The following is a 14,009-nucleotide window of genomic DNA, read 5'->3' as shown; positions in this document are numbered from 1 at the left end:
GTCTGAAACACGGCGTGAGTTTCTGCAACCACAACACGTATGCTGAAACGAGCACGTGGAATAGTGAAACATGACACAAATCCTCAAACATGCTGGAATGCTGAAACATGATTTTTAAAAAATGGAAACGTTTGAAGGCTCTTATTCGATCCACTACAAGTTATTTAATAAAACAAAATTACAAATCAGACGCATTTGATTATTTAGTTATCATGAAGCTTTTCATCACACAAACGTTTATTTCATCAAGAAAGCGATAAATACTTACCTGTGATAATAATTATTAATTATCCACAATAATATACATGATTCTATGGCATAATCAGGTCAATATTTATATCACAACAATAAATAATAAATAATGCACGTCATACCCACACACGAGTACGAACTCGATGAAATGTTCAGAAATATTTGTGTCATCATCCATCATCATTAAGTCCTAGAAAAATAAATCAGAAACGCCCAAGCAAACAATTCAATGACATCACAGCCTATCAAGATGAATTTCAGGAACTATTCATTTCATTTTTCTGCGTATACCGTCTGTAAACACATGAAATCTTTGCCGCCCTCTTGTGGTCGCCGGAAGAAATGTCTTCTGACAGAAGACCAAATCAGAGAAAACTTTCAAATACATAAATAGAAATAAATATGAATAAATACATACATAAAAATACAGAATTGCATACTGTACACTAATTGCTACGACACTCACACTGTAAAAATAAAATGTTTTCATATAAAATAAAACAGTATGTTAGTGATTCTTCTGATTTGTTATGTGAGAATAACAACATACAGTATCTGGTTCTGATCTTATTTCTAAATATATTTTGGGTACAAATGGGGTCAAATTAACCATCATCATTCATTTAACTTGATCAATTAATTTAATAAGTATTTAGCGCATTATAATGATGTCTTACACGCACATTAGTATTTTGTTCACGTTGTTGAAAATGAAAAAAAAAAAAAAAGACACCGCTGGTTACTAAACTTTGTCACATATCATCATCATCATCAATTATCATCATCATCATCATCACGGCTAAACAACAACAACAACCTGAACTTTAAATGTGCGCAGCGTGGTCGCATCAATAAATATTCAAGCTATAAAGCAATAAATACTCCTGATTGTATTTTACATTTTACTGTAAGGTTTATGTGTGATTACAGCAGCGCGCGCGCACACGCACACGCTCAATAATTACAACACTCGCTTTGTTGGACACATGCATCTACACAAATTTGCTACCAAGTGTGTGTGCGTACGTGTGTGTGTGTGTGTGTGTGTGTGTGTGTGTGCGTGTGTGTGTGAACATGAATCTACGTGTGAATGTGTGTGAAGGTGTGTGTATGTATGCACGTGTGCTTAAGCGTGCGTGTGTACATGTGTCCAAAATGTAAACGCGGTTCCGTCATGCCACCATTTTGTGGATGCTTTGTCACAGCAGGGAGGGGTCGAAGAGTTAGCCCAATGCTAATGCTAACAGCTACACAACTTCAACACGTGAAGAAACAACTACACGCACGCACAACAACAAAAGCACAAGGAGAGAGGGAGGAGCCAAACAAATTGATGATTAATATTCATGAGTGGCACTGCCGCCACCACTCCCTGCCTGACCGTAACCATAGAAACCATCACAGCGCTCATCAAGCATCCATGTGCTAGGACTAGCTCTCCTTCGTAGGGGGCGGGCCTGGGGGTGGGGGTGGGGTGGTCTTTGCCCCGGGGTGGGGGGTGGGGGGTGGGGGTGGGGGTACGCTGTGCATGCTGGGAAGGGGGCGCAGTTTTCAGGTGGACCAAGTCCAGGAGCCCCCGCCGCCCAGCACGAAAAACAACGCCATCTTTGTAGTTTGTACACGCCTCCTCTGATCCAGTCAAGATTTTAGAAGGAGTTTTCTTCAGGCATCAAGAAAGGAAACAAAGAAACAAATGATTATTTACTAATGCAATGACTAGACAAACTGCATATGAACACTGACGAGTTGACGATAAACCGGGGGTTGGGGGTAGGAGGGAATGAAATTGAAAATTTGGGAAATTAAGTTATTATAGTATATGTATAATATGTATTATTTGTAATGAGAATTGCTGAAATGCTAACATATCGCAAAATAAGTAGCCTGAAAATAAAACGCAACATGCCCTGATTGAGCTGAACAGTATAAGGGGGAAGGATTTGAGAAATGTGGAGGGGGGCTGTGAATATGTAAAATATCGCCATTAAGTTCTGAATTTTCATCCATGGAATGTGAAATACCGAAATTAGATTTGATGAGTTTAATGTGGAAAATGTTTACATTCACTTTAACACATTCACTGCCATTGACGGCTTTAGAAGTCAAATATCCATGTTAACTGGGAAAGCTGGCAGTGAATGAGTTAAGGGATTTTGTTTTTCATGGAAATTGGGGAATTGCGGGAACATGGAAATTTTGGTTATGGTTTGGGGGTGGGAGGGGGGAAGGTTCGCTGATATTGTGAATTTTGTGAATACTTTTGTTAGTGGGAATGCTTTGAATCGGTTGAGAGACATGAACGTAGTATGAGGACAAAAAGTGACAGAATAATAAAAATGTTGGCACTTTTCGGCATTCACATATTACGACTACTACTAATAGTAACAATGATAATAATAATGCATTACCTTTGCCTCCTCTGCTTTTCGAGTCTCCGAAAGGGTCACTGGGAGCGGAGGTGCATGCACCCCAGGCCTCTTTTGCATCAGCAGAACCTTCACAAGAGGAACACAACTCAAGTCGAAACTTCCGGAAGAAGACTGTCGGCAAAAAAATAGCCCGCTGCGTTCCGACTTTTTCATTAAAATGCATTTATTCAATTAGATTTTTTTCTTTCTCCTTGATTGTAAATAGTAAAATAAAATAAAAAAAATAGTGAAACAGTTTTACATGGACATCAAATATGTTGCATTAAATAATTGGTTCATGAATTATAATTGATTATGGACAATGAATTATATAAAATGTATGAATTAGGAGATAAACTAAAGGTAAAAAATATAAACATTTATATAAATGTGTTTGTTATACAATATCAACATTTTGAATTGAAGGAAAATTAATGACAGAAAATGTAAAAAATCCAAATATTTATATTGAAACAAACTACATGTGTCATAGTTAGATAATAATTTACATATTTACATGTCATATATAGTTATAGAACTTCTAGATAATAATTTACACATTTACATACATATTTTACTTGGTTACCTTTTCAAAATGCACAATTTGACATTTGACAAATTTGTATAAATGTATTAAATAATTGGCAAATAAATTCTAACTGCGAATACTCCAGGTAGTAAATAATGATCATTATTATTATAATGATATATTATATAATCATTACTTTATTTATTAAACTATATAAAAATATAAAGCCCATATACATAAGAAATATCAAAATAAACGTGATTTAAACTTTTCTTAAATGAATTTTTTTTTTTAATAATGGCTGATTAATTCTAATAAAATTAATCATGAACACTACAATTAAATACTAATCAATGACTTTTATTTATTAAAATAATTGATTATGTAAAACATAAAATATTTAAAGATATAATAAATAGATACATATCCATTTATATATTTATATAATTTATATTTTTAATATATTTATATACTTTTTTTACTTTAAAGAAACTTGTTTCCACTTTTCTCTAAATAAAGTTGTGTTGTATTACCTGGCGCCCCCCATGGGTCACTTTGGGCTTTGGTGGCATCCCCGAACGGGTCACAATTGTCAACTGGCGAGGATGCGCCGCCGCCCCACGGGTCCGAGCCAGCGGGGGGTGCCGAGCTGGAGGGAGCCCCCCACGCGTCTCCCTCGCTTTGGGACAAGTTCAGCGGGGGGGCGGCGAAGGGATCCGATTCTTCGAAGGGGGAGTCTTTGCGGGTCGTCGGGGGGGCAGAAAAGGGGTCCTCGTCGGACGGGGCGGAAAACGGGTCGTCCTTATGGGCCGCTGTTTCTTCAGCGTCTGCAGCGGGTGCTGAGAAGGGGTCGTCGTTCGGGGTGCTGAAGGGGTCGTCCTTCGGGGGCGCGGTGGGGGCGGCAGGTGGACTTTCTTCACAGGAAGTTGATACTAGAGAGGCTACAAATGGCTCATCGTTTGCGGCGTTGAATGAGTCATTTGGAGTGCCGAAGGGGTCATCTTTTGGGTCGTTAAATGAGTCGTCCTTTGGGGTGTTGAACGGGTCATCCTGAGGGGTGTTAAATGGATCATCTTTGGGGGCACTGAACTTGTCTTCTGGGGTATCGAAGGGGTCGCCTTTCGGGGTGTTAAATGGGTCATCTTTGGGTGCATTAAATGGGTCATCTTTGGGGGCGTTGAAGGGGTCATCCTTCGGGGTGTTAAACGGGTCATCTTTCGGGGTGTTAAATGGGTCATCTTCAGGTGCATTAAATGGGTCATCTTTTGAGGTGTTAAACGGGTCATCTTTCGGGGTGTTAAATGGGTCGTCATGGAGTGCATTTAATGGGTCATCTTTTGTGGCGTTAAACGGGTCTTCTTTGGGGGCATTAAAGGGATCGTCTTTTTCGGCATTGAATGGGTCTTGTTTTGGGGCGTTGAACGCATCATCTTTTGGTGTGTTGAAGGGATCGTCTTTTGGGGCGTTAAACGGGTCACCTTTGGCTGTGTTAAACGGGTCATCTTTTGGGGTGTTAAATGGGTCATTATTAGAAGAACTAAAGGGATCTTCTTGGTTTTTGGGTTGGTCTTCAAAGGAGCCTGCATGTTTTGGGGCGTCATTTTGGGCCACAAAGGCATCTTGTGTATCTGTTTGTGCTTTAAACGGATCACAGGGTTCATCTTTGTCGCCGAAAACCCGAGCGCTCGGAGACTCCAAAGAATAATCATCTGTTTTAGCAGGACCTGAATCTGATGCATCGGGCCTGGAGGGTGCACCCCAAGGGTCCGCCTTGGGGACCCCCCAGGGCTCTGGCTTGACATCCTCCTCCTCCTCCTCCTCCTCCTCCGCTCCTCCCCAGGCCTGATCCACAACGCCGTTTCCTTTTCCAGCATCTTCCCATTTCAGCTCATCTTCGGACATTTTGGCCTACACAGCACAGAAAATGTTTTATGTTTAAAGCAAAAATAATTTTGTGTTGGTGTGTGACCACTTTTTATCGGAATAGAGCTGTACGATACGGTCCTAAAACCTCACATTTTATTTTCACAAAAACATCAACTTGTTTATTTTCGTTTATAATCGATTTCCCACTCCTTTGCTTATAAAAAAGCAGATACCAATGACAAAACTCTTGTAGCTTTTTTTTCCTGGTGGGATTTTCTTTTGTTTTCATTGTTTTGAACTTGGTTGTTGTTATACTGTTTTTAAATACTGTCTGTTTAGTTGTCTTACATTCTGCTAGATTTCTATTTATATACAGTACTTTGTTTCAGCTGTGATTGTTTTTAGTGCTCGAGAATAAAATTGAGTCGAGTTGAGAAGTCAATTTAGCACTTTTGCTGTTGCACATTTAGCAACTTTTGGCAACACATGGACCCGTCTTTAGCCATATCTCCAGAAAATAGGTTGGAAACACTGCTCCTTTTTTTCAGACACAAAATTTGCACAAAACTTGCTCATGATGCGCTTTCCACTAAAAAAAAAACTAAAATTGCTGAACTGCCCAGGCCGAGAACAGCAACCTTTGCAGGCTCACCCTCCGTTCCACCTCCTTCTTCTGCTCTTCCTGCTTGACGCGTTCCTCCTTGCGTGCGGCGAAGGAAGCGGTCAGGTCGGCCACTGAGGGAATGTTGTCCAGGGACGGGAGCCCCGAGGTGCCGGGAACGTAGCACGGCTTGTAGTTGGGGTCCGTGACGGCGTCCGAGGACGAGGCTGTCGCGAGAACGCCGGATAAGCCGGGTGGGAAGATCGCAGAGGGAACTAGCCGAGCCTGGACCGACTTGCTCAGTTACCTGCGGAACCTTTGGACGTCTTCTCTCGGGTCTTGACAGCAAAGTCTCGCTCCTCCTTGAGTTTGTCGTCGTCCTCCATCAGGACCAGAACAACTTTGGCCTTCTCTCGCACGTTTGTACCCTTGGGAGACATGCGTTGTTCACGTTAGCAAAAAAATAAAATAAAATAAAATAAAGGGAAGTCACATTCTCAAATCTTAACCTTCAACTTTCAAGCAAGTCACAAAGGTCCTGTGGCAAAAACTATTTACCACTTAACTGTTGGTGTGTGTTTGAGAGTTTCTGGATGTCTGTGAAAGTTTTTCTGTGGTGTGAGATGTTTTTTTATCGTTTGTTAGGTTTTTTTGGGTGCTTTTTGTGTGTGTTTGTTTTGTTTTTTCTTTCCCCAATGTGTGTTTGACGCTTTTTTGTCGTGTGTGTCCCCCACCGGTGTTAAAAAGTCAACACGGAAATGAAGATGAACACCAAGGAGTAACAAGCGCCGTGACGGTTAGCGCGGAGGGAGAAAGTTGCGTTCACCTGATCTTTGCCGTCTTTCTCCACAAAGCGGTACTCCGTGAGCGCTTTGACGATGTAGATGTTGTCCTTCATCTTGAGGAGCACGCGGTCGTCGCCCGTCTTCAGCAGGTACTCCAGCAGAGTCAGCGACTGCAACAATCGCACGCAAGGTAATTCCTTTTTATACTGAACATGTCTTTGGCCTGAGCACAAAAACAGAACACAGTGTTGGGCCATTGATAAACTTTGGCAAAAACGACAGAGGAGCACCTGTAAGTGATGTTTAAGACACGATTAGATGATTAATGTACATATAACATGATGTATAAGTGAGCTGAATGGGAGTTGGCATTTTTTTTAACCTAAAATTGTAATCGCTAATGCTAATTGTGAATGCCAACTGATTGTGTTGTCTCAAATTCTGTACAGAGTTTATGTTAGTAGAGTAAAAAAGAAGGGTTAGAAGAAAAAAAAATCGATTACTCGAGTACTCAACAAAATATCTATAGGATAATCGATTCTAGAAAGATTCAACAGTGACAGCCCAACACTGAATAACGCAATATAGTTTGCCCCTCCCCCCACAAATCTGCCGGTTATGAATCACAAATACAAACGGGAACACTGTATTACTATTGTTCCTGTTACCTTGTGGATGTGCCTCCAATTCCTGTCGTCCTTGAGCCTCTTCCACAGCATGGTCATGATCTCGTTGCAGGCCACCACGTTGTAAGTCAGGTCCGAGATGTCGGCCATCTGCGAGCTGGACGGGCCCCACGGGTCGTTGGACGTGGCTTCTCGAACCTGCGCCACGGGCGGCGTCAGCCCACAGTCCTTCGGCTTCCTTCTTCAACTACATTCCGGACGGGCGTGACCTACCTTGACCTCGGCCTCAGAGTAGTTCTGGACCAGGTTCTTCAGCTGTCTGCGCAGCATGGAGGACGTCATGGTGCCTCCTTGAGGGACGATATAAACAAGAAAAACTGTGCGAACCCTTTGGAATGGAATTTTTAATACGCTGTCACCAAAATTATTACAGCAATCCGTGAAATAAAATAAAAACAGGGTTATATAAATGTATCTAACGTAACTTTGTTCACTCCTTGTTGTCGTAAAAAAGATCCGAACTTTGAATCTTGAGGTGACATCATGCCGTACGGCTCCCGCAGAACACTCCTCACACAGATCAAGAGAGTTCACAGATTTGGTCTCAGGCTATGTTCAACACTTTAAATTGGTTAGTAACATCGAAACATACCTGACAATGTGAGGACAGACCAGTGGCATCGATTGGTGGGGGAAACAAATAAATAAATTGACCATACGTGGACATACTCTTTCTGTCTGATAACGGGTTTGCGTAGCATTAGTTTAAGCAGTGTTTGTTTACTATTGTGACTTGGATGAAGTGACCAATTTATGCCGAGGCGGAGGCAATTTCAAGGGGCTCGACCACTTTTCCGGAGGGGATCAAGACGTGTAGATAGATCATGAATACGTACCTGTGAGTGATGTCCTGCTGTGCTAAGGATGCTAATGTAGCTCGAGTGCAGCTTACTGGCTCATCGTGCTTGACCTCTTCTGCTCCTCAACGCTGCAACAAGGAGTCGACACAAAGTCAGTGTCGGGGCACACAAAGACAAATTTAGTCACGGGAACAGTTTTTTTATTTTGTTTTGGTTTGTTTTGGGGGGGGTTTTCCACGGGGAATGTGAGCTGTAAACCCCACGAACATGCAAACCCAACACGGCCAGAGACGAAATTCGAACCCAGAACCTTGCAACTCTGCGACAGATATGCTCACCACGAACCCAAGTGCTTCCCGTCTCAAAATATTCTCGAATATTCGCCACTGGCTTCTCATCTTCAGCAATTCTCAAGCGTCTCGAGGCTCGCGTAAGTCAAGGCGGACTAACACGCGAACATTTCCGCGACAAAATGAACACTTTGGGCCACGTAAAAGCGTGTGAATGTCATGTTTTTAATGATTAGATGTTTTTATTTCCAGGACCTCGGACAGCGACAGGAGTCAACATGGCGGCGACCGAGCGCTGATTGTTGGACAATCATGTCAAAAAATATATAGTTTTTAGTCCACAAGACAACAATATACACGTTGTTAACCGACATTTAGCTGAGGTGATCACGTCCTAGTCGTCGGGCACCGGCAAACCGCGGCGGAAACGTGGAAAATGAGAGAAAATTCACAGCTACTCACTGCATCCGAAGAGGATTTTATTCTTGTTCGTGTTTCTGAGTTGAAGCAATTGGTGGTTGGGCAACCAGCGTTGACGAGCATCAGCGCCCCCTGCCGACTGGAAAGTACATCGGTAGAAAGGCAGGACCGAAAACACGGCAACTGAAATATTTCCATTGGATATATCTTTTTAATTAAACGTTTTTTCTTTCATTATTATTATTTTGCGGTGTCCACTGGTTTGAGTGTGAGTGGGAACGCTGGCCAGGAGTCTGACCGTCTCCCAGCATGCAACAGTGCAGCTCTCGGGTTTCGGCAGGGATCCCTTTCCCTGCATTTCGAGCTGTCATCCACTAAGCTGCCTGAGGATTGACGACGTTCGGCTCGCCAGCCTGCTATGTTCACCGCAACGGGATTCTCGGCAAGTGGAAGAAGCCGCCGTCTTGCTCGGAGGTCAGCGCGTTTACACCCTCATAAATTGCATGCGGGTGCGAGTCGTTGCCCTTGGGTGCTCAGATGAGTGGTGTGGAAGAACTAGACGGCGATCGACGTCAGTGAGCTCACAAATAGGCACAATTCATTTCAAAATTTGACTTTAAATTTGTCTTCATGCACACCCACACTTTCCCCGCTGAACATTTAACACCCACACTTTTCCCGATGTCTCCATGTGGGTGTGCATGACAGAGTTCAAAGCCCACACTTCCCACTAAAATGTTTGAAACCCAAATTTTTACTGGTGACAGGTTTCAACACCCACACATTTCCTGGTTGAATGGCGCAACACCGACACTTCACCCAATAAAACGGTCCCGCACGCACGCATTTGATAGTGAAACACCCTTTGTTTCAGTGAATGAGTTCGATACCCACACTTTTCCCAGTGAAATGGTTCAACACCCTCACTTATCCTTGTTAAAGGGTTTAAAACCCACAATTCTTCCCAGTACAACAGTTTCACACCCACACTTTTCCCAGTAAAACGTTTCAGCAACCACACTTTCTACAGTAAAAGAGTTTCACACCCACATTTCCCCCAGTGTAACAGTTCAACACCCACACCTTTCCTTGTCAAAGGGTTCAACACCGACACTTTTCCAAAGTGAGATGATTTGAAGCGGGAGGAGAGGATCGGGGGGGGGGGGGGGGGGGGGGTTCAGGGGATTTGGCGAAGTGGGTCAGAACACCGCGAGTGTTCAAATCCGGTGATGAAAGCCCACGTGTCAATTTTATGAGCTCATGTCTATTTTGGAACTTTGAATTGAGTGGGTGCCCACTGTGTGTGTTTGTGTGTGTGCGTGCGTGTGTGTGTGTGTTGCCTTGCCGCTGATGCTAAATGCTAAACGGTACCACAGGCATCTCTGGTTCTTGTCAGGACGTCAAGAAAATGTCCGACGCGTTTACGGGTAAACAAAGTCGAGTGGATGCGCTCGGCAGCCAAGAATGAAGCGCTGAAAGGTCGCGAGGTAAATATAGACGCAGTTCGTTCATCAGCTCAACACAGCAGAACCGAGAGAACCTCTCTGCAGAACCTCAGCTGTGACCTCCGCCAAGGAAACTCGGTTTACTTGAGCGCAACTTCAGTCCTGTTTTGTCATCCCGCTCGGGTTCTTCTCTGCATTAGGACTTGGTATGCGAGTAGTTTCAAGCCGGGTTTGAGCCAGATCTGATCCACATTTGATCCAGATTGCACATTTGTCAGTGACTAAAATGTAACATGAACAAATACGGAAGTCTTGTCGGAGGTCAATGCTCTGTCAGTGATTTTAATGCATCGTCTGTTTTTTAAGTCCAAGCACCTTGTTAGCACTCATGCTAAATCTCATGCCAAAGGTAATGCTAAAATAAAGCACAGGTGATTCCCGAGTTCATCCGCGGCCTCAGCCCTCCATCTCCTTCACTTTTGTTCATGGCTCCTCTTCCTCTTGTAAGCGCTATTGCTAAATGTAATGCTGAAGCTAACGTAACCTAGCACTAAAGCTATTGCTAATAGTAAAGCTAATGTAAACAACGTCTGAGTCCCTCGCTCACCTCCTCGCTGGTTCTGCCTCTTGTTAGTGCTAATGCTAATGCTAATGTTAAAGCTAACATAGGCAACACATGAGTCCCTTGTTCACCGCTGTCCTCGGCCCTCCTTCTCCTTCACCTTGTTCACAGCTCCTCTTCCTGGGCTCTTCTTCCTTTGCTTCTCCAGTTGTTCTCTTTCCCCGGCCGGCACCCAGGCGCCCCCCAGGTACCCCAGCGCGTCCTCGGGCCGCCCTCGGTCCTGCGGGCCAGGGTCGATCAGCAGGCGGAAGAAAGCGCGGGCCAGCGGGGTGAAGCGGGCAAACTGGGGAGCCACGGGGGGCTGCCCCTTCCCACCGAACTCCGCCGGGGAGCCGTCGGGGCCCTGGCGCTGCGGTTCTGCCCACACGTCCAGTTCGTCCTCCAGACCTTTGGCCGTGCGGAACCACTGGAGATACTTGAGGTAGGCGCCGCAGTCAGAGGACGTGTGGGACCACGGGTGGGCGCCCGTCAGCATGGCATAGGTCAGGACCCCCAGGGCCCAGCTGTCGACACTGGGCTCCACGGAGGCCCAAACTCGCGGGTGTCGCTTCTTCTTCTCGTTTCCTGGCTTCGCTCGCTCTTTTGCGTCATTCTGATCGCCGCCGCTGTCCTCGGTGCCTCGCGCCGCCTCGGCTTCGGGGGTACAGTAGGGGGAGCGGTACCACACCTCCGGGACCTTGGTTCCTCGGGCCTTCACCTGCAGTGAAAAAGTGTTACGCACACGCCAGTTTAAAGGAAAATGTTCATATCTGTTGACCTATTTGCCCATCAGTGGTGAATGTTGCCGCTTCACAACCGCTATCTGCATGTGTTGCTGCACTGTTTGTGTTCAAATACACATTGCTTAAAGGCTTACCATGCCGAAGTCTCCCAGCTTGACCCATCGGCAGGCGGCGTCGCACAGGAAGACGTTCTCGGGTTTGACGTCTCTGTGGACGAAGCCCAGCGAGTGAAGGTGGGACAGGGCGCCGCACAGCTGGGACACCACCCGCTGGCACTGGTCCTCCTCCACGCCCACCTGGCCAAGCAACCCAGTCCAAATACTCGCCGAGCGTTCTTTCCCCTTACTTTGACACGCTAGGATGTTAGCGTTACCTCGGGTACGATGAAGTCGTACAGATCGCCGAAGAGGCCGGCCTGCTGCGCGAACACGTAGTGCGACGGCGTCAGGTAGGCGATGCCCAGAGCGCGACTCAGAGACGGGTGCGTGCAGAACCTCAAAGACACGTTGTACTCGCGCAGGAACGCGCAGAGGCACGTTGTCACGCGAGGGAAGAACTTCAGGGCCATCGGGCTTCCTGGACACACAGACGCACACACCGACGCCCTGCTTGATTACAATTCGTGATCTGGTAATGATGACGTGATGTCGCTGATGCAATTGATGTTGTTAAGGATGACGTCGATGACGATTCATTCGCTGGCGTCGCTCGGAATCCTGGCGTCTTCCAAAAGCATCCATTTTCAATCAACCAAAAATAAATAAATAAAAACGCCACGTTTGTTGAACGATGCACATCGCATCGTCCAAAAGAGCAAGTCAATTTCAATTGGTCAATCATTGGTAAAAATCAAAAAAACGTATATGGGGACTGACCAATAGCATTGACCAAATTTAGACATAAAGTTTGAGGATTTGGCGCGACGCCAGCGTTGCTTCTGATGTCGTGGATGTCGTTGCTGTTGTTGATGGTGATGATGAGATCCCTGATGTCAATCATGTCGTTGATGTGATTAATGTTGTTGTTGATGATACTGGAGGAGAACACGCGCACACGCACAAACGCACACACCGTGGCTCACCGCTCTTGTTGTGCACGGCCAACATGACCTTCCCGTACGAGCCTTCGCCTAACATCTTGACCACCTGGAAGTGCTCCGACGTCTCCAACCTGTTCAGCGACTGAGCGGTCAGATGGCACATGTCGTCCAGAAGCCTGGTGGCGGCCTACGCACGCATACACGGGCATACACACACGCGCACGGGAGAGGAAAGTCAGTTCAAGTGGTTGTTTGGTAACCACGGTAACCACAACCCTTGACCCCTCGTCCGCGTAATGAAGACGAGCACGGCGTGACTATGACGAGACTTTTTTTTTTTTATTGGACAACAACGAGTCAGATGAAACCATGACGGCTTTAAGGCACCGTCGAGTGATGTCTGTCGCCACGGTGACGACCCCCACACACATATACACGTCTGTTATTAGCCGCAACAAAGCCCTCAGCAGCTGAAGCCCCCGAATCAGGCACGAATACGTAAATCATCAAAACCCTCCCAGCTGCCTTCAGGCGAGAGGCGGCGTACACCCGGGACCGGTCGCAAGTTCATGCGAGGGAACATGTAGACAGACAAGCATTCCCACCTACGAACAATTTCACGACAAAACGCGCAAACACCACAGGGGATTCGAACGCAGAACCTCAGAGCTGTGAGACAGACGTGCAAACCGCGAGGCTGCCGTGCTGCCCAACCGAGTTAAAACATGGCAGCCTCTTCGTAATGAGCTCATCTCACTCAAGAAACTTTCACTCTCACATTCCAGCTTGGAGACTTTCGCAGGGTGTCAGCGTCATGCATGAGTATGTGTGTGTGTGTGTGTGTGTCCCCCTCAATAAATATGTCTACGATGAGCCCTTCTTACATAACCTGACGCCCCACGCGGAACATTGACAGATCATCCGGAAAAGTAAAAATAAAATCTCCGGCTCGTTGTTCGGACGCCGACATTTACGAGGCGGCAACGATCCGGAGAACTCGAACACGTCCAGCGGAATTGTCGTCAACGAACATTCGGCCGCTATGAGGATGATGTACGATGTTTGTCGAGCACTTTCGAGGAGCGCAATGACGCGATTGCTATTAATAACAACATGAACATAAATAACCAAAATGGAAGAAGCCGCTTTGAACTTTGAACCTTGTTGGATATTGATGAGCCATTTAGCAGGTGTGTTTTTTCCCCTTTTTTTTGGGGGGGGGGGGGGGTTTAGAAGTGCAAGTAATTGATGAATCCACAACTAATCAACGATCAAATTAATTGACAACTATTTTGATAATCGATTGTTTCAAGAATTTTAGCATCTCAATGGTAAATATCCTCCATGAAAGCAGACTGATTATCATTTGCAAACATCTTTTACTTTGGACAACGATGATCGCCACCCACGCACGAACGGAATCATTCACGTGCATCTTCTGGACTGTTGTCCTGTTATTGATAAAGGCATGGAAATTAAAATGTATTTTTATCATCGATTAATCGAAAAGATAAACAGATGAATCCATCCATCCGTTTTCTTTA

The 14,009-nt window shown here is 45.3% G+C and overlaps 2 protein-coding genes across 5 annotated transcripts; both read right to left on the bottom strand.

Annotated features, from left to right (window-relative positions):
- Nucleotides 1–238: 238 nt before the first annotated feature.
- On the bottom strand, nt 239–8,719 carry LOC133395622 (epsin-1-like). 4 transcript variants are annotated; one of them, XM_061664686.1, is made up of 10 exons: nt 8,680–8,719; nt 7,964–8,055; nt 7,341–7,637; nt 7,110–7,265; nt 6,483–6,611; nt 5,964–6,084; nt 5,708–5,883; nt 3,723–5,097; nt 2,661–2,747; nt 239–1,912 (listed from the first exon to the last, which is right to left on the bottom strand). In XM_061664686.1, the coding sequence occupies exons 3-10, from the start codon at nt 7,407–7,409 to the stop codon at nt 1,899–1,901; spliced, it is 2,127 nt and encodes a 708-aa protein (XP_061520670.1). In that variant the 5' UTR covers nt 7,410–7,637; nt 7,964–8,055; nt 8,680–8,719; the 3' UTR covers nt 239–1,898. The 4 variants fall into 4 exon arrangements, with proteins under 4 accessions (XP_061520670.1, XP_061520673.1, XP_061520672.1 ...); XM_061664689.1 differs by having other exon boundaries at nt 7,341–7,634; XM_061664688.1 differs by having other exon boundaries at nt 7,341–7,417.
- A 1,984-nt stretch (nt 8,720–10,703) lies between these two features.
- si:ch211-171h4.3 (serine/threonine-protein kinase SBK2) lies at nt 10,704–12,664 on the bottom strand. The gene is given in 4 exon segments (XM_061665603.1): nt 10,704–11,401; nt 11,561–11,722; nt 11,800–12,002; nt 12,508–12,664. Coding segments are annotated over 4 exon segments (1,152 nt in total). The 3' UTR covers nt 10,704–10,771.
- Between the last annotated feature and the right edge of the window lie 1,345 nt (nt 12,665–14,009).

This window comes from Phycodurus eques, chromosome 20 (assembly GCF_024500275.1).
Source record: "Phycodurus eques isolate BA_2022a chromosome 20, UOR_Pequ_1.1, whole genome shotgun sequence".
NCBI lineage: Eukaryota > Metazoa > Chordata > Actinopteri > Syngnathiformes > Syngnathidae > Phycodurus > Phycodurus eques.
The sequence above is the reverse complement of the archived record's forward strand: the minus strand, read 5'-3'. Positions and strand labels throughout refer to the sequence as shown.

Excerpts from the sequence above, each read along its gene's own strand:
- LOC133395622 (XM_061664686.1), bottom strand. The coding sequence starts at position 7,409 with ATGACGTCCTCCATGCTGCGCAGACAGCTGAAGAACCTGGTCCAGAAC. Across the intron at positions 5,098-5,707 it reads AGAAGGAGGTGGAACGGAGG|GCCAAAATGTCCGAAGATGA; the intron begins GTGAGCCTGCAA and ends TGTGCTGTGTAG. Across the intron at positions 2,748-3,722 it reads TGACCCATGGGGGGCGCCAG|GTTCTGCTGATGCAAAAGAG; the intron begins GTAATACAACAC and ends CCTCTTGTGAAG.